This window comes from Anopheles funestus, chromosome 3RL (assembly GCF_943734845.2).
Source record: "Anopheles funestus chromosome 3RL, idAnoFuneDA-416_04, whole genome shotgun sequence".
NCBI lineage: Eukaryota > Metazoa > Arthropoda > Insecta > Diptera > Culicidae > Anopheles > Anopheles funestus.
The window spans coordinates 28,367,346-28,394,704 of NC_064599.1; the positions used below are offsets into that span (position 1 = coordinate 28,367,346).

Here is a 27,359-nt window from a genome sequence, read left to right on the forward strand (position 1 = left end):
AAATATATGCTCCAGTATAAAAATTACAAATTTCGTCCTTTCACTTCTTTGCGTTTCGCTGGAAATAAGTATGTAGGACAATAAATAAATAAATTAGTTTTATATATAAATAAACATACAATCAAACAAACAAGCGAAATTATATAAATGAAAAACAAATCAAGAGAAAAAGGAAAAAAGAAAGCTTGAAAGAAAAAACGAGAGAAAAAATTGAAGAAATAATGTAATAAGAAAAGAAATAGATAAGTAAACGAAATAAAAAAGTGAAAAACTGTACAAATGAATAAAACGTCAAATTCTCGCTTAGAAAAGGAAATACATATGTGCACAAACTTGTCAAAAAATTCTTACTCAGCCAACCAGCATATTTTTACACATACAAAACCCGTTTTGTAAGCGACACTTTCAACATTTAGGACGATGAATGAGTATAACCCGACCGAACGGGTAAAAGAAATGGCCGGAAACATCTTGTTATAATATAATATGGCTTGTACTTTGCAAAATTTTACATAGAATCCCATCACTCTTTCCACGCCAGTTGACGTGAATAGGAAATGGTCTGAATTTGGCTCACCAAACCACCGTACCGTCGTTTCTTCCCCATTTCTTCCAGTTCTTTCCCTGTTCACCCCTTATATGGGCGTTTGTGTTCCCGGGGACCCTTTTTTTCTGCCAGTAGTTGCCTCCAATTCACACCGCACGTACCATCTATTATTGATTCACCGAGGCATAGAGCTTGAGCCTTGTAGCTCTATGTTGATGTTGACACCTGGTCCTGGTCCTGGTCCTGGTACACCGCCGTAAAGCTCCGTGGAATCCGTGGAAGGGTACCTTTTTCCCGGTGTCACACAGCATACATAAGCAACGTTTTTGGGGGGATGAAATGTTTCGCGCTACATGTTGTACATGGAACAGTTCATGCTTCAACATGGGTGGGAAATTTACCTAAATTCGACATTCGTTTCTTTCACCCAATTCAAGGTACGCGGAACGACTTTAGTCACTGTAGCCACCGTTCAAGTGAGCAAATGTGCGTCATTCCATCCAAGGTATAATCGCTAATGCTTGCTTTGTACGCTAATAATATTGTATATGAATTTTTATGGACACGTACCAGCGCAAAACTCGTTCAAACTATTAGTTGTAAGGATGGATGTAGAATAAATTGTCCCATCTTATTTATGATTCTTAGAACTTTCCCAAAGCCGAAATGGATGCCTCGCCAAAAATGGATAACCTTTTCACAAATAAGTGTAAATATTCTAACGCATTACCTACATCTCATAAATTCACTCCGATCCAAGACATGATGGATGCTGTCACTGCGATGCCATCAGTCCACTGGAACCACCCAGTTTTGAGTGCATTCCTTCTTCCATCCCATCGGTATCAAACCGAAGCGATTCCCTCTCGACCGATCCTTTCGATTTTACCACCATTAAGCACGAATTGACGTAAGATTGGGTGGTTGAAGGTGGGCAAAAATGTGAGTATACTTCAGAAAAAGAGGGAAGTCAGGGTAAACCCTATCAACGGTCCGAAAGAAGGCAAAAGGCAAAACAAAAAATCCCCATCCAATACACACACTCACTCGAATACAACAAAGAAACTACATGACTTTGGGGCTGCACCCTTTTTGCGCTCTCGAAATGGGTTAAAACTGTGAAAATCTCATAAGTGGAAGCACTGAAAATTGATGTGACACCAAGAATATTGCTTCCGTGGGTATTTTTACCTGATTTTCTTTTTTCTTTTTTGTTTAGCTCTAGAATCGATTTTCTACGCTACGCTGTTATACTTGTTCACTACCACCATTATTATGGTACATTCTGTATTTTACATCAGTATTATAACATTATGGAGTTTGTGAGTTTTATTATAATTTATATACAATTATGTAAGCTTTTTCTTCATTTTATATAATGATAAAAGAAGAATGAAATGGTTTCATTTGTGTGTTCTTGTTCCAAAGTTTAATATTTTATATTTATTAGTTGAAGTATGGTTACTTTTTAGTAAATTTTTTTAACAAAAAGCATGATATCAATTTGGATTTTTTTGTTCTAATCATAGCAATAATAGTAATTGTTACGGCAAAAACATGTTTATCTAAAGAGTTCTTAAAGTACAATTCTAGCCAGGATACGCTCTAAGATCATGATCTCAAAAAACAAACTGAAACCACACGACGTCCTAGTTTTTGGTAGAACGGCAGACAAAAAACATTTCCTACGAAATAAACACAAAAGAAAAACTAACTACGAAAGGACACAGAGCGAAAGGACAGTCAGAAGAAGAAGAAGAACAGCACAGCAAAGGACGAACAATGGGATCGATTGTTCAAAACAGTATATAAGAGGAACATTTGAGAGGAACTAGTTAGTCAAGATTTAACGTGCTAAGCGTGAGCATCGAGTGTGTCGAATAAGAAATAAACGAAAACCTCACAGCCGTGAAAGTTTATATGTTTTCTTCAAAACAGTAATAATTAGGAGTTATATAGAAAGTTAGAAAGATTAAGCGTTATAGAAAAGTTCTATCAATTTGGCAATCTTCTAAGGCAGTGAAAATAAACTTATTTCAACACATTCGCATTAAAATACATCAATTTATAAATTTTGCTAAATTTCCCAAAAAAAAGCTAAGGCTATAGCCTTAGGAAATTTTCAAATTTTTAAAATTTTATTTATTTTTTTAATTATTTTTTATCTTTTTGCTATTTAAAGCATTATTTGAGTGAAAAGAAACTTATCTCAACCATTTCGCATTAAAATACATCAATTTATAAAATTTTGCTAAATTTCTCAAAAAAAGCTAAGGCTAAAGCCTTAGGAAATTTTCAAATTTTGAGATTTTTTTTAATTTTCTATTCTTTTTTATTTAAAGCATTATTTGAATGAAAAGAAACTTATTTCAACAAATTCGCTTTAGAAAAAATCGATTTAAAAATTTTTGCTAAATTTCCCGAAAAAAAGCTAAGGCTAAAGCTTTAGAAAAATTTCAAATTTATAGAATTTATTTTATTTTTTAATTATTTTTTATTCTATTGTTATTTAAACCATTATTTGAGTGAAAAGAATCTTATTTCAAGAAATTCGCATTAAAATACATCAATTTATAAATTTTGCTAAATTACTCAAAAAAGGCTAAGTAATTAGGCTTTACTCCTAAGGCTATAGTTAGCAGATTGGCAAATTTATAGTATTTTGTTTTTTTGGGAAATGTCCACGAGATGAGATTTTCGTCGAATTAACAACCTTTCTTCTGTTTTAAAAATTGTATTTACATTCACAATAATTATATAAAATACGTACGTACTTTAAAAAATAAAAAGGTACTCGAGTTTTTTAAACTTTACCATATTTAATGACACTCAACCGATCTAATTTTTATTATTTTCTCCCAATGTGTTTATGAGTGTTGTGTTATTGCATAAACCATTACCATGATTTGCATATACTTTAATTTTCAATGCAATGGTATAAATAAAGAGAAAGAAAAAAAACACTCTCATTCACATTTGCCTAATTTCGATTCGAATACGTCCTATACCAACTCAATTTAGGTAATGCACTTGTGCGGAAAATTAGGTAACCAACATACCACACACACACACAAATAAACAACAACACTACACTGCAGCTGCTTGTGAAAAGTGCAATGCAAATTTCAACAGAATTGCATTTGCGAAAATAAACTCCGACGCTATGTAAACTCCCTCCGCCCTGCGGCCTTCCGGTTATCCAGACAAAAACAAATCTAAAAGCAAACACAAATTAGAGCACGATAGGGTTGATATTTAAAAAAAACCAAAATGATTCTCCCATTACAATCACAGTTTCACAGAACCCGGTTTCGCACTAATTTGGCAAGAATGGCAAAATGGTGTCTAATTTAAATTTAATTTACTCTACATTCGCCGCCAACGCAATGCTGTTGAATGTTGCTGGTGGTAGTTTTAGTAATTTGCTAATTGTTATACAATTTATAAAATATTATACAAACATAAATAAATTGCTAAATAAAAAAAAAGTTTGTTCTATGAATATGAACAATATAAATACTTTTTTATAAAATATATAAAGTATAAATCTTTAGGTTAAAATTCAATGTTTAAAAGTGTAGATGTTAAACAAAAACTAAAACCATCAAAATGTAATACTACTCTGTAAGTACACTTTTTTTCATTTCAATTTTTAGCAACACAAGTAACTTCTGTGTGATGGGCAAACATTTACCGAGAGATTGCAATATGAAATATTCATACGAAATTGACTCCCGAGGCTTTCATGCCACCGGCAAATAGCGTGGAATACAATACAATAAACACACATACGCCCAGATCCCCCCCACCTTCTCCAGAGGGTAAACATACATCCAAACAAGTCCGCATCGTTTTTCACAGACAAATTTGATTTGCTTCAAATTGCACTCAGCGTGAACAGTATCATTAAGCCCATTAAACTACTCAAAAGCTCAACATGCGCTCGTTGCAATGAATGGTACAGCAGCAAAAGCAAAAAAGGAACAATAAAGGGCATACGGTAGTATGCTTCACAGGGGAAACAGTGCGTTTTTACTATCGTTTTTTTTTGTTTGTACAATAACGTAATCTGTCTTTCAGAATTTTTAATTCCACATTTTTTTTAATGGAAGTGAGTTTCCAGAAGGGATGCAATTTCGTTCACCGCATTTTCACGTACAGGAGGAAATAAAATAAATTACATTTCATAGTGAGACGCTTTATTGCGTCGATTTAACCGATGAATGAATGGAGTATACTTTAAATGAGTTTCACACGTTTAAATAAAAAAAAAAAAAGTTCAACCATTTTAAGAGAAATCATTGAAGAAAGACGACTTTAAGTTGAAAACATTGAAGTGAATGCACCACATCTCTTCCAACATCTTTCTCCATTTAAATTAAATAATCTAGTTCTTGGAAAATGTCTACCTGCCATTCCTAGTTGGCCCTGAGGCTCTGCTCGGTTTACCACAACTTCAGCTGACAGATGATGCAGCCCTGCACGACAGAATCCGTGTCGAAATAGGAGTTTAGTAGAAATCCCTCAGGCCATCAATGTCGTGGAGATGAAGCTCTCGAGAATCGTCTTATACAAGTTATTAGAGAGATTGGCATAATACGCTGACTTCGGTGATTTTCATGGGTAAAAAAAATCTCAAAAGAAATCATCAGATTGCACATTATCATTTGCAAATATCTAATTACCGATAAAACGAGATATTGTGGCAATGTTTGATTGCTGTTTGTCGTCGTATATGCCACTATAGCCTGAGGAATCGTGTACCAAACATTTCTTTAAAAACGTTATTTTAGTACTTATTTACACCTCTGTCCAAATCTGATCTAAAAGACCTCTTATTAGCTTAGGCTAGCTTTATTACGAGTTGTTTAGCTTTTTAGTCTTCAAGACAAGACAATAGTCCTCACAATCTGATCTTGCTCGATCTGTTTCCCGGACTTTCTGGCGGTAGCTTCAACGCCAACACTCCATCAAAGTACGGACCTACCACACCTCTCTTCTGCGCATGTGGACGACGACTTTACGGACTGGGTCGTCCGGTGTCATTCGAATGACATGACCAGCCCATCTGTCCAGCAGTCCAGACCAGCAGTCTGGCGAGTCTAATTTGCACTCATAGACCTCGTCAATATTCAATTGCCCTTCCACGTATACGGGGCCAAACCCCCTTCTAAGCATCTTCCTCTAGAACACACCTTAGACGGTTTCATCAGTTTTGGACAGACTCCGTGTCACAGAGGCGTATGTAAATACAGTAATTATAAAGATGTTATACAATCCCAGCTTCGATCTTCGCAACAGGTGTTTTGAGTGAAAAAGTTCCCTCAGACTGTAGAAAGACGGGCTGGCAGCCAACATAAAAGGGCGTTTCTCAATGTTGTTGTCGGTGCTAACCTTTGACCCAAGGTAGGTGAAATTTTAGACGACTTTAAAAGTGCGGTCGTCTATCTGTACATCATCCCTGCGTAGGTCAGAATTTGTTATCAGGATTATTTCAGGATTTTTCTCAGTATTTTTTTAACACTTTAAATGATATGATATATAAAACTTCATGATAAGCTATTCATAGAATTCACTCACAAAAACATGTTCAAAGTCTTCTTTAAAAAACGGTCTAAGCAAAGTTTGAATGTTTGAATGCTCCACAAGGATAGTAAAGACGTTTTAATGGCCGTACTGAGAAAGCTCTCGTGTAAATGCCAATCCAATAAGGAAGCTGATCAACCAATTTACAGAACTAATTAATAATTTTGAAAACTTATCCAGAAATTAATCGAATTACAGATTTTTCAAAGCTTTTGGTTCATGTTCTATTGATCTAGAATTGATATTTTTATACCGTATCGCAAAAAAAAATATGATGTACCATCGTTCGTCTGTGGTCTTTGTTCGAAGGCATAGGACTATTTTTTTATTGGAGGCATTGAGGCGAATAGTACACTCTTGTGTCAATTATAACTTTCCTGAAAAAACCCCCCCGGAGAAACAGAGTGCCGACCTTATTCAATGCTCCCGTTTTTTTCGGAGAGAAAAATGAAGCGAGATCGTCGAACATTAATTGATTTAAACGGTGCCAAAAATAGCGGATGGGTCAATTTGGCTGGAACAGCACTAGGAACAAAGCGCGTCAATTTGATGAAGAGATAATTATCGGCTATTACTGGTAATTGGTTTGGACGTGAGTTTATGATCGGAACTGATTGAATTGTGATAAGGAAACAACATTGGGGGAAAGAAATTTAACCATGCGGAATGAAACAGTTTTACAGGCATTTTAGCAAGCGTTATTTAAATTTCTTTTGTTAATAAATAAGGAATAAACTTAATGTCGTATAACTTAATTAAAAAAAACTCCATTTAGGTATTTCTTACATGCTATATGTGATAGACTCGTGTTGAAAATTATATAGACACCTTCCAGCAAATATAACCACTTTCTTCCTGTCGATCATAAAGTATCTATTTTTGGCTTCGGATTACATGCTCATTGGTAACAACACGGTTGAATCCTTTCTGTCTTTTTTCTGGGTTTTTTGGGGCTCAAAAGGGTTTTCTTCTGAGAGTTAGGAAAATATATGTGTTCGATTATTTAAACCCTACAACAGGCTTCAGGCTGTTACTCGGGACAGCAATAACTTCATGCAAATTACCAGCCGGCTAAGCGACTACCGGGGCTAACGACAGCAAGCAATATATTCCGTGAAGTTCCCTGACCTCACCAGAACACTGTTGTGACACGATGGTGTTCTGCCCCAAAATCAATGTCCAATTTATTCTGGTATTTAAGCGAGTAGACTTCGGCTACAGAGTTTCGCTCGGTGTACGGTGAAGTTGACATCACTAAGTGGCACGATAATCACCGTGATTATTAATGGCTCGTGCATGCCGATGAATATTTGATAAAGGGTCATAAATTATCATACCGTTCCAAAAAAAAAACATGAGGGGAAATAAGTAGATAGAAGAGCATCATGCTTTGCTGTGAAAGCATTGAGCAAGAATATTAGCATTTTGATCTACAATTAATGGAATGGTATTTTTAAAACAAAACACTTTTTGTTCTTCATAATAATGGTAAGGAAAGATAATAATTTAAACTTAACTTTTGAGTAATTACTCTGTTCTAACCAAGGAGAACATGAAAAACGATGTTTAATTTCCTTTCCGATAGGCATCGTGTTACATCATAGTTTCACAACTCAACCATTTCGAGGTCAGTTTTTACCATTGTCGTACACGCTCGCAAGAATCGAAATTCGATCCCCGATATCGTTAATCATAAGGTTCGTTATTTTGCAAACAGTGCAAACGGAACTATCTACCATCGTGTCTCGCCTAGCTGTGGTAATCCTTACTGTAAGCAACAGGTGTTAATTAATCTCTGGGCATGCACCGCACACCGTAATTGGTCGTTCCACGGTGCCACCACCGCTGTGGTAATCAAATAAACCACTTAAAATGTAGATATTATGGATATCGCCGGACCGGGGTACATCGTTGTTATCCAACAAATATTCCACCAGCTCAACAAATTGGTTCCGATGCTGTTCGTACCGTTCTACAAGTGAATTCGTTTCATCGAATTATTTCTATAGTCGAGTCCCTAGTCCCGGTTTCATTCAATGTCGTTCCATTATCACAGCGCTTCTGATCCATTTTACTGATTGCACTTTGATCTGCATTACTCTTGGATATAAAATTCTACGACGTATTTGCGGTACCATCGATTGTCTGTTTTCCTTTCTGTGCCTTGGAAAGAAATTAGACATTAGAATGAACAGCCATTTCGATTCATGTTCGGTGAATCTTTTTTCATCTCTATTACGAAGAATCGTGGACCTTTGCAGATACTAAAAGATTCATGATTTGACACAATTTTATTGTTTAGATTCTGCAATCAAACAATGTATACACATTCAATAACATCAAATTCTTTGCAATCAAATGCTAACAGTAGTGTTAATAGTTCAGATACAACGTAAAAATAAATCTTTTGAGAATCAAGTCATGATTCGACTCTTCATTGATGGTGATTTACATGATTGACTCTTCTCAAAAGATTCATTAAAAACAACCTTCTTTTAGACAGTTATTAAGATGTATTTGATAAGTGATGGTTATTCGCTAAGCTGAATCATCTCCGAGTGAGTGACATTATGGAGTTCCTGATTCTTTCATGACTTATGTAAGGCGTTCTTGATTTAAATATTAAAAACATTAAGTGCAACAACAAATTTAACATTTTAAAGGGTTCGAAGAATATTATTTCATTTCAAATTCGGAAAATCGTAAGGTTCATAATACAAATTCATCAATTGTTCTCAATATTTTAACGAAATAAGACGAAATCTCTCAATATCCCGAAAAGATGCGATGATCGATATTTTATCTCAAATTTATAAGCCTTACGTGATAAAGATATACAATACACCAAATGCTCCAGCTATCCCCGTACTACATATATTCTCCTTTACGATAGCCTATGCCTTGAACCTTCTCCCCCCCCCCCCCCCCTCTTGCGAACTTTATTCGCTTCAGTTTACATTTTCAATGTAATTTTCAAGGATGTTCCTGTGCTGTTTTCTCTGCATTATATCTCAAACTGGACGGCTAAACCGAACGAAAAACACAAATTAAACAACAATAAACGCATAAGAAACTAAAAAAGAGTACACAACTAGATATTCGTTTGCCTTTCCATCTATATAACCTCGAACTCGGCCCATATTCAACAGCTCACACGTGAAACGTTCATCGAATAACTTATGAAGTGGTAAATATACGGCTAAATAATGCAAAAATGTGCACATTATATGTGCCTTTGCAAAACTTTCTAAAGTTTGCAACTCAACCCACAGCTGGGGTCGCTAGTTTCCCGGGCCCCTAAAGGTCGAGTTGATAATTTCACGCTTTAACAACACACCTGTTCTGGGGATGAAATGAAGACTTAAACGAACGACACTTCCCCATCGGTAAATCTTTTCTGGCTACATGTAATTTACACACATACCGTAAGCCAACCGAAAGGGTCAAAGAGTCAAAAGCGGTTCTTACGCCATATAAAAGAAAAACCAGAACAGTAAACAGTACAACGAATAACCTATTACTTTCGATTTATATCTGTGATTTGGAAAAATTTGCCTGTTTTCACACAGTTCATCTACTACCATTATACAAACGTTCGACACTGGCTATTTTCAGATATATCAAATTGTAAAAGTTGTCTAGCATCATTTCTCGCACGATTTCATACAGCTCGATTTAGCTCAACGAATGAAGGTGCTGATTCGAATAAATTGTCTAGTGTTAGGAAAACGTTCCTGTAATTATCTATGCGAGAGAGGAAGAGAAAAAAAACACAAACTGCTCGTATCCGCTGCTGCGTTCTGTCTTCTGTCCGCCAAACATTGCTAAACATTGGTTTTGCATATAACAATCGGTTTTTTGGTTCGTTGGTGTACGCCCATTCATTAATCGGATAATTCGTTTATTTATTATTTGTTTCCTAAATTAAAACTAATATATCATACTTGCCACACTAGCTACTCATAATTGCCGACGGGACAATGTGTTTTACGCCGCTAAACTTGCACTCACACTTGTCCCCGTCCCTCATCTTGCTTGTTTTCCATTGTTGTTCCATTGTTTATAATTTGCTAACAGTGCACACTATTTCAACCACAAAACCGTTTTCTTTTTGTTAGGATTATAGTACAACCTACACTAAAGCGGCACGCCCCTAGGACAGACACACAAAGAGACATACACTCATGCTACTAGCTCGATTTAAAGTTCGAATTGTTAATGTTTCGACATATGCGGCTGTGTTTTAAAAATCGTTCGCAACCCCGTTATAACGATAGAACAAAGAACTGTGTTAGTGGGTAAACAAACATTTTGTTGCCGTTTTACATCACGATGCGTTTGGAGTACTTTCAGCATTAGTATGCTATAATACATACACGTACTAGTGGGTGACTGTTTTGTTCAGCAAATTAGCTTTATCTTTCAACATTTTCCCAGGGTATTTTAACAGCTCCGCTTTCCCCTTATTTTCATTCGAAAACCAAGGGTTTTCTTTTTATTTTTTTACTTTACCTGTGCACCTAAATGTTGCAAAAACTCATAGTACGACAGTGAATTTGGATTGCGATCATCTACGAACTTTTCAATCATCACCGATCGGAATTGGCTAGTATCACTGAAACAAAACCAAAAAAAAAACACACATGTTAAATGTAAAGTAGAAACTTAAAAAAAAGGTATTTTCATTCACTTACCGAATAACTTGCACATAAGAGGCGTACGGTTTTTCGTCATCAATGCTTTCCAAGAAAGTTAATAGAGCTTCGCTTGCTTTCGTCTTACGGCTGGGTAGCTCAATGCAGAAATCCGGTATTTCGGCAACTGAATTGTATCCTGCAATAAAACGGGAAATAAATTAATATTTTATATGATGCGTTTTCTTCTCTTCATACTTCACCTACCTAAAATATCCTGTATGATGCTAGATGCCACATTAGAACCAATATAAATATACATGAACGGACCACAATCGAGCAAAAACATTGATCGCGAATCTAGCCTAAAGAGAGAGAGAAAACGAGTGCAAAAGGAAATGTTTTACCCAAAATGGCCCACAGCAACAAGGCACGGTTAATATTTACTTTTCCGCTGATAGCTGCAACCGGATGGGTTCCAGTTTATGCCCATCGTCAACGTATCCGTTGCTGCCGGACACGAACAAACAATCTAATAGATAGAAATCCGGATAGATGTAACGTATAAGCTGATCCAACGGAAGCGATTTCATTTCACTCATAGCAAATACACGATCGTCTAATCGGGTGCTGGTACCGGTACGGAAAGCGGGCTGCAAAATAAACCAAAAAAACAAACGTGTCCAAATTAGGAAGACTTCAAATTTTCCGTCTTACTACATTTAACTATTGAAAAACTTACATGCTTTAACATAGCCAAAATGTACAAAGGCAACAGTTTCAGATTTTCTGGAACGACTAATTTGCTTGAAGTTTGTGCCAGATTTTGCACTAGCCTAAACGCGCTAATTATATCGACGGTTGCATTAACAAAGGCATCTCTGGCATCTGACAGGCTTGAGGTAACCGAACGGTCGACGGCCATCTTCGAGAGTAGACCCACTATGCACTGCGGGTCGGCTGAGTACATCACCTCGGACAAGCTTTCCGTAACCGGTATGCAAAGTGTGTGGACACGGATGCGCCGTTCGGCTTTGCTGCTCGTATAGAGCAGTGCCGCTTGGAAGCAAACCGTCTTAACTTTGGTCAAACTTTCTTCGTACGTTATCTGAAACGAAGTGATTGGTTCCGTGTGAGTGTGTGGCTCAATAGTAACGACCTCAGCTCACTCATTACACCTTACCTGCATTCCAAAGCCGGCGTCAGGATTAACATTTGGCAAGGACAACAAATCCGTCGAGCGGACGAAGAAATTACCGTGGAATGTGTGTATTGTCAAACCGCGCGTGCACCGTACACGCATAACTGCCTCAAACCCGATCTTGCGCGTCAGGTAACGCTCCAAAGATTTGCGTAGCGTTTTCACTAGCTGCGGTTTGGATTCACTGTACAGCGGTATATGATGCATGCATCCACCACTAAATTTACTAATGCCAGCTGTAAAGAACAAAATTGTTTTTCATGGTGATGGGTGGCAATGGGAAATGATTGTTTGCTGTACTTACAAATAGTGGCTAAATCACAGTATTGACTATTTAGTAAAAATAAATCCACAGCAATCTGCTGACCAGAGCACTCCAATGCAAGACGTTTGTAGAAATCGGTAGCCGGTCCTAAATGGGCCACCTCTTTCGACGAGCGATTGTTTGGATTTTCTCTGCAAATATTTTTTTTTTATTATTGTTTTTCGAAACACATCCTTTACTGCTATAAACCGCTAGCCATTACCTTGATTGCAAAGCTCCTGGACCATAGTTTGGTAAGCACGTTTGAAACACCGTAACACGTCCACCGGAGGCACTCTATTAAAAGAAATCCAATAAAGATGATAATTAACATTTATTGCAACAACTTTTAAATTTGTTATACGGCAAGCAGTTTTGTGAATGTAAAAAAGAACTTACCATAAGCTTATATGCAACTTGCAAAGCCGCCCCCAGTGCACTGTGCGTGTCATGCGTGTGTTCGAACCGCTTCGGCAACTGCTTTAACAGCTGCATGATCATTTCTTTACACTCCTTCAAATTCACTAGCAGATTGTCCGGATACGGAAGAAAAACGTCTGCAAATCAAAAGAGGAAAACCCGAGGTTTAATATAAAGAAACAAATGAACAAAAAAGCGGAGAGAAAATGTTTACCTTCAACGTCCAAAACCGTCACCTCATGCGGTTGATTGTATTGTTCGGAAATGTTGTAGAAATGGATCGCACTGTTGTACGCAATGAAACCGACCTGTGTACGGGCATCACCGGGAAGATTTTCCAAATGTTCCATCAGGGTGTTGCAAACCGTATACAGATAGCCCGACTGTTGAGCTAGCGACGATACGTCCAACAGGAACAGATAGATTGCCGGTTGTGGTGGACGCAACTAAAAGAAAATAAAACATCGTTCAACATTAGTAAACATTCCGCCTTTTTAGCATTTAGTTCTTACCATATATTCTGCTGGAGCAATAAATTCGATCGTGCTGGATTTGATCTCAGGCCTTCTGGTTGGATCACCGAAGGTTTTCGTAACCGGATCGTACTGGAACTCTTCCGGTACTGTAAGACGAGATTTTACACAAAACAAAAGCTTAATATTATCACTGTCAAAAACGCAAAAAACAATCGTAGAAAACGAATACATACGTTCGTTAGTGCGATAGCAAAGATTGCATTGCCACTTTTTACTATCCGTAAAAAACACGAACGGATTGATGTACGTTCGGCAAGTTTTGCAGCGCACAATTGCATTACACGATATGACCGGCAAGTTCTGAAGGGAAACAAACATTACTTTCTATCCACCATTCACCGTTAAGGTACGGTTTTTTTAAAACATTAATATTAGTAAATTGATTTTTGTACTAAGGCTTTTTTTAACAACAAAACAAAAAAAACGGGTTAATTCTTGAGCTATACTACTACTTGCCTCTTCTGTACAATTTCTTACATTTAAGTCTCGGAACGGATGAATTAACAATCCTAACGGCAGACGTGATTTATTCAGCAACGATAACGATTCCGGTATTTTGTTCAGCGTGCAACGGAATATACTGTAAAAAGCAAATGTAAAACAATTAAAACATAAACAAGACAACAACGAAAAAAAAAACGAATTTACTTACTCCGGATTACAATTGACCGAACCATGGAGTGGATTGACCAGATGTATTGGTGGTGGTGTAACACGATCGGTGGGTAAAACGTTTCGATTTTGCAGCAGATCTATCGTATTCGTACCCCACAATCTATCAAACCCGCTGCGCACAACGTTACGCTGATAGTAGCCACCGCCACCGCCATCGTTACCGGCCGGATATTTATTCTGCTCGTACGGTTGACGATGCTGTTGATGCATTTGTTGCTGCTGAAGCTGATGCAGTTGTTGTTGCTGTTGTTGCTGATACTGTTGCTGTTGTTGTTGCTGTTGTTGCTGTTGCTGATACTGTTGCTGTTGTTGTTGTTGGGGATGTGACTGCATCGGAACACCGGGTTGTTGCGGCATACCACCGTAAGCATTCTGAGGCTGACCTTGACCAACGGTCGCTCCTAATGGTGGCAAATTTGATGCCGGCGGATACATTGGCCTTTTCATAAGCGGTTGTCCTGCGTTGGGTACGTTTCCTAGCAACGGTGCTGCTGTTGTTGGTGGAGCATTTACTGTTGCGGCTGGATGTTGTTGTGATGTTACCAAACCAGCGTTAATCGTTTGATTGATGCTGGTCGGTCCTTTTGAGGGTGGTGGTCCTTGGGAAGGAGCAGTTTGTAGTTGTTGTTGCGGTTGTTGTGATGTTACTAAACCGGCGCCAACAGTTTGAAATGCATTATTGCCTGGTCCATTCGTCATCGATGGTGGTGGACCTTGGGACATCGAAGATGGAACAGTATGTTGCTGTTGTTGCTGCGGTTGATGAAGCGGTTGCGCTTGTTGCTGTTGAGGTGTTTGATATTGTTGATTCAAAGCAGACGGTAAATGACCATATGGCCGATGATTCATTCCCATTTGCGAGGAAACATTCGACGCAACATTTGCCCCTGTCTGCACACCGTTGCCATTAGTCATCGGTGTTTGCTGGAAGTTCTGTTGATGCGTTACAGTGCCAGTGGGTTGCGGCACACCACCGATACCTGATGGCCGCTGAATGCTCAGATCCTGTACGCTGTTCGTTAACTTTTGCATAGCTTGCTGCTGTCCGCTCAGTACGGTCGGACCGGTAAGGGTGGGCGTAGACGCGTTCAGGGGCGTCGACATACCCGATGCACTTTTTGGTGGTGTATTAACGAGATTAACACCACCCGCATTCAGCTTGTTCCCGCTGGACCAATTATTGTTCGGACTAACGTTATAACCAGCAGTGGCCGATCCACTTTGCTGTGACACGACCGGTGGTGCTTGACTTTGACTAGATGCCATCGGCGGAAGATTGTTGTTGTTGTTGTTGTTACTGTAACCCCGTACTGTCTCGGACGGGTGGGAAGCTGCCTTGGTAGTACCGGCCGTCGGTGGCATACCATTGCTTCCCAACAAAGCTGGGGAAGATGTACGTGACGAGGTGGTACTGTTCCCATTGGTAGCTGCCCAATTTTGCATCCAATTGCTGTTTTGCTGTATCTGCGACGGCATGGCTTCCTGCGACGGCATGGGTGGATGTGCTTTGGGTGGTTGCGACCCCGAAACAACATTCATTGGTTGGGCTACGATTGGTTGACTATTTACTATCGCTCCCGGTGGAGGTCCGTTGGGCAGCATCGGTCCCCCCTTGGGTGGATTAGCTGCGTCTCCAGGTCGACTCGTATAATGTTGCTGATCTTGGCTTTGCTGCTGCTGCTGCTGTTGTGGAAACTGATGCTGCTGATTTTGGCCATTGGAAGTGTGTGGGAAACCATTTGGCATTCCATAATATTGTGGTGGATAAGACATCATCCAGATGTAAGAGGCGTTTTACTGTTACCTAAAACCAAAAAAAAACACAACAATGTTTCAGCTGTTTCATTTCACTTAGGTGTAATACTTTAGATAACAAAGTTTTTGTTTATTATTTAGCCAATGAAACACTTTCTTCCCCAGTAGAAAGATCTTTCTATTGACTTTAAGGCATTACCATTAGCCGACGTATTCGTAAATCTTACGGATCTCCCTCTCACACCATTGACACGTCATTGCTTCGTTGCTGATTACCTTCAATATAAACAGATCGTTTACAACGCTGCACGTAGGAAGGAAAAACGTGCAAAAAAAAACCAGTCGCATTCCAACAATGAATAACACACGTGCGCTGCCAATTACAAGTTCAATAGCAATATTTTAAAGTCTAGCACACTTACAAACACACCGACAAAAAGTCACTGTGCATCGTGAAATGTTGTTCCATACTGTTTTTTTTTGTATGTGGAAAGAGATGCTTCACTACTACAGCGAAAGAAGGCAAATATACTACTTATTCCGCGATATTTCTAACCCTCGCTGCAGATAAAGTGCCATGGTTACTGCGATGGTTCAAGGGGATGCGTTTAAATGAACTTCCTTCAACCCGCGTAAACTTGAACGAGAGAACGTCGACGAACACTGTTTACAATGACACGGTGTTTCCGAAAATGCGTATTAAAATAGGCAAAGCGATCTTGCCTTATCATGGTACGATTGAGGAGTACATATGGTAGAAAAAAAAACCTTTTATTGCAATGCAATTCCATTCTAGCTTAGCTCCTAGAGTATCATTGATGTACTTGGTCTTCGTGTCGAGCGGCACATGCTTGGCCACGTGCTTGGATAGTGTACTTCCAAAAGCAATCTAGTTTCCAACCGTTTAAATGTCACGTAAAATTACACAAGACCTTCAAAGATAAGTTAAAGTAGATATATCAATGTTCTAATAGTAAAATACTTTACTGTACACACAGCTCTTCTTAATATTTACTGTATTTCAGTTTATTAAGGAAAAAAATAGCAATGATCTCTACTTCTTTCTATTTCCACTGTAGGTGAAATAAAATCCTTTCAAGCACTTGACACACATCAAGATAAGCGAGATGCAATGATAAAAATGGTTCGTTAGCAAACTCATGGCGACGCAGAATTAACTTTCTGCAATGAATTATAACAGAAAAAAAAGAAAATGAAGCAACCAAATCAAGTTTCACTACAGCCAAGGAAGGGAAAAAGACCCCTAAAAATTAATAGCTGATTCACTGACGATGATGACGCACGATCGTGATTACACGTCAATATGCAACGTAGATGGAATGCGATCTTGCAACAAACTATCTCCAATTTCCGTGTCATAAAGTTAGCAGAGTTTCACCCAGTAACAGTAACTATTTTAATTAATTGTAGCACAATCATTTCGTGTGACATTCGAAAAACGAAATCTTCTGGCCAGTGGAAACGGAACTCCGGAACATTCACTTGCTGTGCGTACGGAGGACAAACAATGGAAACAATGCAACACAACACACATCGATCATTCATTCGATCCATAACGGGCGTCCTTCTACGATGTTAATGACCCACTTTGTACCATAGCAGAAGAAAATATGCTTCCTTTATGTTGCACACATACACAAGCACAACACACACACACAGCCACTACCACCAGCAGCATGCGACGAAGGCCGATGGGAAAGCCAATGGGATTACGAATTCACTCGAGCTCGAGGACATCAATTTCATTCAAGGAATAGCAGAGACAGCTCCAAGCTATATGCGGGAATTCCTTTCGTTTAAACACATTAACATTGAATATATGCATACACAAACACACTTTTGCACACGATTAAAATACAAATCATCCCCCGACTCCTGAAACGAACCACTGCATAGGTAATGAATGGCCTACTCAATCAATGAACTATACCATAATTCGTATGGGGGCAATTCTAGGGGTGTTTTCTTTCTTTTACTACAACCCCTTTCTTCAATTTGGCACTTTGGCAACCAGACGAAACTGTTCCATTAACAGCAAACCATTTCGTAATACGCACAATAAGTATAAGCGCTGATATACCGTTGTTTCGTGCAAAATCCTACACCCTTAGCCAGACGCAACACAACTTCCAACTCATCAGTGAACCCGCGAGCTCATTTTCGTAATCATTTTACATTGCCAATCAAAAAGGCACACACCACTCCACCAAGCGCACAGGGACCACCAATTCGTACATACACGCACTTCACCCTCTCACCGTTTGCAATATTCCGCAGCGCGTGTTTGTAGCGTAAAATTCTTTACGCAAAGGTGCACAATTTACGAAAGGCAAGAATGCTTACGTTTATTAGCTAACGTGGCGAATGATTTCGATGAAGACTATCCACAACTTGGCCACAATCAAAGAAAAATATGCACCACCGAAATCCGAACTGAGCGAAGGAGGAAAAGATGCGAAAGTGGTGTTTGACAGCTATGTTACGTGGCCCACCGTTTGAAGTTGTCATACATGTCAAATTTCTCTGGTTCCCAAGTAACTAACTAATTTTGAACAAAAACTTGTTCGTTACAGTGAAAAATGGTTTATCCGTGGTTATCCGAACACATTCGTATGATAAATCATAAATTATTCAAATTTTTCTAGAAAAAAACAGAACAGAAAAACAGAACGAAAAACCTATTAAGAATTTTCATATGTTTTCCAAAGCACAATCAAATCAACTTTTGGTCTGCCTTTGAATTGCACTAGCTTTGAAATTTAATAAATGCAATTTTTTAAATAACTCTACACTATCTTCTCTCGGATTAACGTCAATCTTTTTGCGCTGCGTTATTTTTAAAATTTATGTCAAATTGCTTTGTAAGAGACCACATCCTCTTCGCGCACTTCACTGCCAAATGTCAAAGCCGTTGCTTGGGCTGCGCCGTTTGACTTTGGTTAGAATGTTTTTAATTAAACTCGGACTTGGAAGCAAAAGTGGAAAGAAGAGCAATTTTTACATTACTCCTTCCGAACGGCGAATATTAAGTGTGTAAAAAGTGTACCAATTGCATTGTGGCGTTCAAAGCTACCGCGTGTAATAGTTCTAAATGCATTGAAACCTGGATTTTGCGCACAGTACCTACCGTTTACCACTTCGCAAACCACACACGCTATCGGATCCGGCTAACATCATGATGGAAGGTAACGCCAACGCAAGCATCCGTAGCAAGCACCCCGTTTGATTCCCGATCGATAAACGGAGCGAATGGAATGCATATACGTGAAAAGGAATTTTTCGAATCGAAATCCTACTGTCCCACAATTTATATTTGGCCCACCTTAGTCAAGGTGTTTGCTGGAAGGCGAAAACAGACTCCCGTTTTAATCGAGAGTTGATGTTATTTTTATCATTAAACGCATTGAACCGAAGGGCGTCAGAAGTCTATGTGTGCGGCGCAGTGTTTACATTTGCGGTTGCAGCATTGTTTCGTGGTGCAGTGAAATAAAAGGCACCAACCCGAACGGTATCTGTGGCGTAAATAAAACACCATTACTGTACGAACAAAATGCGCTGCAAGGAATGTACGGAGTAATTGAATGCACATCTGGCAAGAATGAAAATAAAATTAAATTCCGTGCTTCCTGTTGCTCTTCACCCATTGCAAAGTGCGCCAAGAATTCTTCGCGTTGCTAGATACCTTTCAAAAATGTCCATTTTTGCTCCTTTTCTTTAATTGAAATTTCAATGCCACATTATTGAAATGTTTCCTATTCTTCTCCGCACTTTTAACAGCTGAAATGGATGAAATCATCGCCGGATTGAAGAATGCAACGTTGGAAAAAAGTTCAGAACGTGCCCTACCCCTGCTGAAGCAAATTTCCGACGCGGAAACGAACCTCTGTGATAAATACGACATTAAGAACGATTTGCTCGAGCTGCTGCAGCTCGATAATGTGAGTGTGCAGATACAGGTGGCCCGTTGCATTGCCGAGGTGGCAAAAACCGAAAACCAGCGAACCAAGTTCACCAGGGAGGACGTTATACGGCGGCTGACGGAATTGCTACAAATTCCGGCCAGCGCAAAGGAAAGCACCGCAAAAGATGCATCGCTCGAGCTGGCCACACAAATTTGCCGCGCGTTGGGCAACATTTGCTACGCAAACGATGATGCACGGAACATTATTAAGGAGCTGGGTGCGGATAAACACATCTTTGCGCTGCTCGATTACGATGTAAACACCGACGATGAGGATCGCGATCAGTTCGTGCGCGTACGGTGTGGGCTTATTTCGAACTACCTCCTGGGCAGTGACGAGATTGCGGAACGGGCAGTCGAGCTGAAGTTGATTGACAAGCTGGAAAAGATACTGACCCGCTGTTTGACGGACGTTGATCAGCATGAGGAGCTGCTGTTAAGCATTTTGCCCCCGCTAAGCATCTTAACCGAGCAGATAAGCGATCTATACTTTGCACCTTCGCTGAACAAAACGATTGCAAAGATATTGGCCAAATGTACCAACCCGGATATTGCCGAGTCGTGTCTCGCTTTGCTACACTACGAAGCACAAAACGACGATGTGAAGCTGCTGCTCGCGGAAGAAGGTCTCTGTGAAACGATCTACCAGTTGTTGGAAAAGTACAAAACGTTTGCCAACACGGACGAGGCGCGCGTACTGATGAAACTGGCATGCGATTTAATTGTTCTCATACTGACGGGAGGTAAGAGCGCTTTTATTGTGTCGCTTTTTAGTTCCTAATTTACTATCATATTCTTTACTATTACTTGCAGATAAATCGATGCATTATCTCTACTCAACACCGTTACTGAAATGCATGGAAGATTGGCTCGATTCGTACGATGTCGAGCTGCTAACTACCGGCGTGCTTGCCCTTGGCAATTTTGCTCGAACGGACAGTCACTGTATTCATATGGTGGAGAAAAAAATAATGCACAAACTGCTATGTAAGTGCCCAATAGACGATACGGTATGGTTGTACTTTGGTGTAGTAATTTTTTCACCTTTAAAATTTTGCAGCAATCTTGGCGAAAAACAATGGAACCGAGCATCAGATGACGTTGCAGCACGCGCTGCTAAGTACGCTAAAGAACTTGGTAATACCGAAACCGAACAAGGCCGCCGTTATAGAGGCAGGTTTGGTGGACATTATTTTGCCAATGCTGGAAATACACCAAGCGCCAGTAGTGTTCAAACTGCTCGGCACATTACGTATGACCATCGATGGACAAGGTTAGTTTTTCGTTTTGCTGTTTATGTTTTCTACTTGCAATCTGCCTAATGTTTTAATTTATATTGTTTTTTTTTCGGCAGAAAAACTTGCATCGGAACTATTGCAAAACGAAAAGCTAGTCAAACAATTAGTTCACTGGAGTCAAACGTCCGAATTTACCGGTGTGCTCGGTGAGTCGTTACGATTGATGGCCTGGTTGATTAAGCATGCCTACCGCCAGAAGGATCCCGAGCAGCAAACAATGGATGATACCGGTTTGCGAAAATTCGTATCGATCGAGGGTGCCGTCGCTAGTATGGTCGGTATGCTCGCCTCTACACATCTCGTGATGCAAAACGAAGCGCTGATTGCGCTGAGCATTTTGACCACAATTTATCACAGCAAAACAGCAACCGAAAGTAACACACTGGACGCACTGCTGATACAGGCCAGTGTTGGGTCGAAAATTGCCGAACAGATTACGCTTAACGGTGAATCGATGACGAAAGAGTTGGTTGAGAATCTGCAGGCGTTCGTAAAGCAGTTGCAATCATCGAGTGATGCGTTGGTGGCGCATCTACAAGAACATAACATAAACGAGCTGCTTAAAACCATACCCAGTTTGGTGGAGTACTGTACGCTTTGAACGCATCGTTGTAAAACATCCTCCGGCATGCAAATGGCGGATTTAAACAGTTTCCTTTCCATTAACGTTCGCTTTACTTACGGCCGCAAACAACCCGCCCCATTGAAATGGTGGTCGTTTCAACCAGAGTAAAGTTTTGTGTTGTGAAGAATCAGTTTCTCTTCTTTTTGGCGTAGACGGTCGACGATCTCTATTGATCGTGATTGCTATTTCCTTTCGTACTAGAGTTAATTTTATCACGTCAACCGGATAGTCCTTATCCGCGGGGAAAACGGTCCGAATGGGATTCGTGTAGAAAAAACATCCTCACTATCGAACCGGTTCCGTGATTTACACATTGAAGCAATAGCCGTTTACTTACACCAACATACACCAAACGCGTATGTTAATATAGAATAGATCGTTTGTTAAGATCGGTTTTTGGGCTGAATGCGATCAATTCATCCATTCTGTACCGTTTGTGACAATCTGGAGAATGGAGAAAATTTACCTTTTTTGGGATTGGGTAAACATGTTTTCGTTTACTTGTAGCGTAATGTCGCATCGCATTCGATTGACCCATCGACATGAAATCAATAGAACGTCACACTGCGAACAGAAGCATACTTTCAGTGAGTAAACTTATAGGTATTTGTAGCATTTTCCTTTACTGTGCACCGTTTGCAATAATTGCGCGCCGCATTATCAAGAGCAATTTACAGTGTAAGCTTTAATTTACATAAACACAGCATAACACGGAATAATGTTAAGAAGGAATATTTTAGAATCTTAACACGGCATACTGGGGAAAAGAAAACACAGCATTTTCCCCGGGGTTTACGAAAGGTGAAAAGAATAACTTAACCAATGATAAAATAAGCGTCTGCGAGATTGTTTGCCGAAAGGATGCAAAAGCGATTCTTAAAATATGAAGGAAGGATAAACAAAACAATGCACATTGATAACATTTTCGTACATGTTGCATCACGCACAGACAAGTAGGAACAGATTGTAGAGGTTGATACCCAAAAAAAACGCCCCGTGACACGTCGCTTAGCCGCAACAGAAGTTGTAACATTATTTAAGGAAACATTACGGCATCAAATATTCATCGGATGGAGGCGTTTTGTTTGGTAGTGTATAAGAGATCATATTTAAAGCTGGTATTACCTCGATCAATCACACGTTACGCCGGAAGGTGAAACGCCGTGTGTGTATGCACCATCACTTAATACCTGCTATTTGCGGAATGTTGAAACGCTTTGGCAAGAAAAAAAAACACACACACACAACAAAAACTTCCACCCCAAGCGATAGGAGAAACGTATTGAATGCACATAGAATTACAAAACATGCAAAATGATTGAAAATATGCTTAAAAAGTTGCTCTATTCTAATTCACCCTTCCCATTTCCATACTCTATAGTAAGCGCTACCCGTTTATACAGTCCAACACTCTTCCTTCCACCTTCATAGAGATAGAAGTATATTTTTATGCGCCACCTTGCGTGTGCGCTTAATATTTAAACTAGTAATAGTAGAGTCACTGGTCAGGCTGGAAATGAGAATGGCCGCTGCGCTTACATATTTAGCCCGTTAAAGCTAGCAGAGATATTAGCGTCTTACGGTTTAAGATTATTCTTATAACAAAAAAAGGGGAAAAAATATCAACAGTATTTTACTGCATTGCAACACTATCTTAACCTGACAGAAGAACGCCTCGAAACTCGAAAAGTTAAAATGCGTATATGCAGAAAATGACGAGCATAACAAAAAATATATATATACATAGATATATATACATCATGTTTGAGTAGTTTGGTCCACCTCTTTGATACACAGCATACACATTTGTTGCAAAACAAAACCAACAAAACAATGATTACGGATAGAAAATGCAAATGGTAAGCAATGTTTTCAATGACTTAAGCAACGCCCAAAATACTCCGATTAATATCTAAGATAATGATAACGTTTGAAGTTCGAATGTAGTATGAGAAATAAAACAGAAAAATCAAGCGACACGTTAGAATCTACAAAACAAAACAGAACAGGAACCAAAACTGTTGAAATGAAACTACTTCTTTCTACCTTCCGCTAAGTGTTTGTGCGTGTTAGTTTGCACATTGATCAAGCATTTTCTTTCACAATTCTCTCCTTCAGCAAACAAAATAATACACCGTGAACAGTGAATTTATTCGTTTCCGAGTTCTTCGACTTCAAAGATGAAGTTACAATATATACACACATGAAGGTATGTAGCGCATTTCAGCGATGTTAACCATAGCGTAGCTGGCATCAAATATGAATTATGATTATGGTCGTTTAGTGATAGTGAATGCCAGGATACGGTTTAAAGCATGATAACATCAACGATCAATCCCATAGCATAGGCCCAATCAGTCGAACAAACAACGGGCATCCTCAGCAGCATTACAAGCCAGTGCAAGTGGCGTCACATTTAAATAGTCAGTAAACAACAGTGATGAAAATAGGGCAATACGAGTGTTAAAAAAATAATAATCAAACATACATACAAATGCAAAACAATTATGTGATGTTTCCTTTTGCACTAAATTAAGCGATGGCGAAATAAGTTTGATAAAACGAAGGAGAAAAAGAATGAGGAGAGAGAGAGCAAGAGATTCCGGTTTTGTTTTGTGTGTATGTGTGTCGGTTGTCACACATTTTTTGTAGCACTTTCCTACTTAATGAATAATTTATTTTCTAACTTTTTCGGCTTAATAAATTTTTTAAAATACTACATTTTTTATGGAATTTATTTAATAACAAATAATGAGAAATCACGCATGAAAACGGTACGCTTTAGGGCCAAAAATCTATTGAAAAAGGAAGTTTAATAAATCTATAACATTTATATTCGATCCTCGTTCTCCTCGATCCTCCTTGGATCTGGAAAACGAGTGAGTGCGAGTGAGTTGAAACAAAAATGAGTTGAAACGAAATGTTTGAAACTCATGAGTTGAAACTAGAGATGAGAATTACAACTCTTTTTAGTGAGTCAAATCAAAGTGAATGAGTCGTTATAAGGTATCAGCTCGTTTAACGACTCATTTCGGAGTCACAAAAAATCCCGGCATAAACGTATAGAAGGAATTGGCGGGTTAGAACCTTATAAAATTATCATTTTTTTTATTTTTTTTTATTTTTTTAATTCTTTTTTATTTAAAGCATTCCTTGAGTGAAAAGAAACACATTGCAACCGATTGGCATTAAAATAAATCAATTTAATTTTTTTTTGCAAAATTTCTCAAAAAAAAACGTAAGGGGTAAGCCTTATGAAATTTTCGAGTTGAAAATTGTTTTGAAATTTTTTTCTGATTTTTTATTCTTTTTTTCATTTAAAGCATTATTTGAGTGAAAAGAATCTTATTGCAACAAATTCGCATTAAAATATATCACATTTAAAAATTTTACTACATTGCTCAAAAATGAGGAAAATTTTACATTTTCTCAAACTGGAACTTGGTTCCTCGAATAACTTCTGGCACAGACATCTGAGGGCATGGCCGTCCAAGAAGAAAATATAGTCAAGAATGCCATCTATCGACCACAGGTTAAAGATTGGGGATCCGTTGGATACCGACCGAGTTATAGGCAAAACTTGGTGCAAAAATGAGGAAAATTTTACATTTTCTCAAACAGGGTATGGAACTTGGTTCCTCGAATAACTTCTGACACAGACATCTGAGGGCATGGCCGTCCACGAAGAAAATGTAGCCATTGGTGCCATCTATCGACCACAGGTTAAAGATTGGCGATCCGTTGGATACCGACCGAGTTATAGGCAAAAATGGTGCAAAATTGAGCCTTAGTAAAATTGTATTTTTTATAATTTTTTGATTTTTTGATTATTTTTCACTCTTTTTATATTTACAGCATTACTTGAGTGAAAAGAAACACATTGCAACCAATTGGCATTAAAATAAATCAATTTAATTTTTTTTGCAAAATTTCTCAAAAAAAAACGTAAGGGGTAAGCCTTATGAAATTTTCGAGTTGAAATTTTTTTTGAAATTTGTTTCTGATTTTTTATTCTTTTTTTCATTTAAAGCATTATTTGAGTGAAAAGAAACTTATTGCAACACATTCGCATTAAAATATATCACATTTAAAAATTTTACTACATTGCTCAAAAATGAGGAAAATTTTACATTTTCTCAAACAGGGTATGGAACTTGGTTCCTCGAATAACTTCTGGCACAGACATCTGAGGGCATGGCCGTCCAAGAAGAAAATATAGTCAAGAATGCCATCTATCGACCACAGGTTAAAGATTGGGGATCCGTTGGATACCGATCGAGTTATAGGCAAAACTTGGTGCAAAAATGAGGAAAATTTTACATTTTCTCAAACAGGGTATGGAACTTGGTTCCTCGCATAACTTCTGACACAGACATCTGAGGGCATGGCCGTCCACGAAGAAAATGTAGCCATTGGTGCCATCTATCGACCACAGGTTAAAGATTGGGGATCCGTTGGATACCGACCGAGTTATAGGCAAAACATGGCGTAAAAATGAGGAAAATTTTACATTTACTCAAACAGGGTATGGAACTTGGTTCCGTGCATAACTTCTGACACAGACATCTGAGGGCATGGCCGTCCACGAAGAAAATGTAGCATTGGTGCCATCTATCGACCACAGGTTAAAGATTGGGGATCCGTTGGATACCGACCGAGTTATAGGCAAAACTTGGTGCAAAAATGAGGAAAATTTTACATTTTCTCAAACAGGGTATGGAACTTGGTTCCTCGAATAACTTCTGACACAGACATCTGAGGGCATGGCCGTCCACGAAGAAAATGTAGCCATTGGTGCCATCTATCGACCACAGGTTAAAGATTGGCGATCGGTTGGATACCGACCGAGTTATAGGCAAAAATGGTGCAAAATTGAGCCGTAGTAAAATTGTATTTTTTAGAATTTTTTGATTTTTTGATTATTTTTCACTCTTTTTTTATTTAAAGCATTCCTTGAGTGAAAAGAAACACATTGCAACCGATTGGCATTAAAATAAATCAATTTAATTTTTTTTGCAAAATTTCTCAAAAAAAACGTAAGGGGTAAGCCTTATGAAATTTTCGAGTTGAAAATTGTTTTGAAATTTTTTTCTGATTTTTTATTCTTTTTTTCATTTAAAGCATTTTTTGAGTGAAAAGAAACTTATTGCAACAAATTTGCAATAAAATATATCACATTTAAACATTTTGATGAATTGCTGAAAAATGAGGAAAATTTTACATTTTCTCAAACAGGGTATGGAACTAGGTTCCTCGAATAACTTCTGGCACAGACATCTGAGGACATGGCCGTCCACGAAGAAAATGTAGCCATTGGTGCCATCTATCGACCACAGGTTAAAGATTGGCGATCCGTTGGATACCGACCGAGTTATAGGCAAAAATGGTGCCAAATTGAGCCTTAGTAAAATTGTATTTTTTAGATTTTTTTTATTTTTTGATTATTTTTCACTCTTTTTTTATTTAAAGCAGTCCTTGAGTGAAAAGAAACACATTGCAACCGATTGGCATTAAAATAAATCAATTTAATTTTTTTTGCAAAATTTCTCAAAAAAAAACGTAAGGGGTAAGCCTTATGAAATTTTCGAGTTGAAATTTTGTTTGAAATTTATTTCTGATTTTTTATTCTTTTTTTTCATTTAAAGCATTATTTGAGTGAAAAGAAACTTATTGCAACAAATTCGCATTAAAATATATCACATTTAAAAATTTTACTACATTGCTCAAAAATGAGGAAAATTTTACATTTTCTCAAACAGGGTATGGAACGTGGTTCCTCGAATAACTTCTGGCCCG

At 38.4% G+C, this 27,359-nt stretch overlaps 2 protein-coding genes across 8 annotated transcripts; one reads left to right on the forward strand and one right to left on the reverse strand.

Annotated features, from left to right (window-relative positions):
- Positions 1–10,369: 10,369 nt before the first annotated feature.
- LOC125771638 (protein transport protein Sec24A) lies at positions 10,370–18,158 on the reverse strand. Of its 7 annotated transcripts, none has more exons than XM_049442444.1 (15): positions 17,938–18,158; positions 13,881–15,707; positions 13,685–13,808; positions 13,402–13,528; positions 13,205–13,314; positions 12,907–13,138; positions 12,672–12,829; positions 12,496–12,569; positions 12,273–12,424; positions 11,951–12,204; positions 11,510–11,875; positions 11,215–11,420; positions 11,035–11,132; positions 10,828–10,966; positions 10,370–10,748 (listed from the first exon to the last, which is right to left on the reverse strand). In XM_049442444.1, the coding sequence occupies exons 2-15, from the start codon at positions 15,677–15,679 to the stop codon at positions 10,637–10,639; spliced, it is 3,951 nt and encodes a 1,316-aa protein (XP_049298401.1). In that variant the 5' UTR covers positions 15,680–15,707; positions 17,938–18,158; the 3' UTR covers positions 10,370–10,636. The 7 variants fall into 7 exon arrangements, with proteins under 7 accessions (XP_049298401.1, XP_049298407.1, XP_049298400.1 ...); XM_049442450.1 differs by having other exon boundaries at positions 13,706–13,808; positions 18,023–18,157; XM_049442443.1 differs by having other exon boundaries at positions 18,023–18,157.
- A 366-nt stretch (positions 18,159–18,524) lies between these two features.
- Positions 18,525–24,284, forward strand: LOC125772088 (GTPase-GDP dissociation stimulator vimar). Its single transcript, XM_049443445.1, has 5 exons — positions 18,525–18,864; positions 19,457–20,383; positions 20,454–20,627; positions 20,701–20,913; positions 20,995–24,284. The coding sequence occupies exons 1-5, from the start codon at positions 18,855–18,857 to the stop codon at positions 21,537–21,539; spliced, it is 1,869 nt and encodes a 622-aa protein (XP_049299402.1). The 5' UTR covers positions 18,525–18,854; the 3' UTR covers positions 21,540–24,284.
- The last annotated feature ends 3,075 nt before the right edge of the window (positions 24,285–27,359 follow it).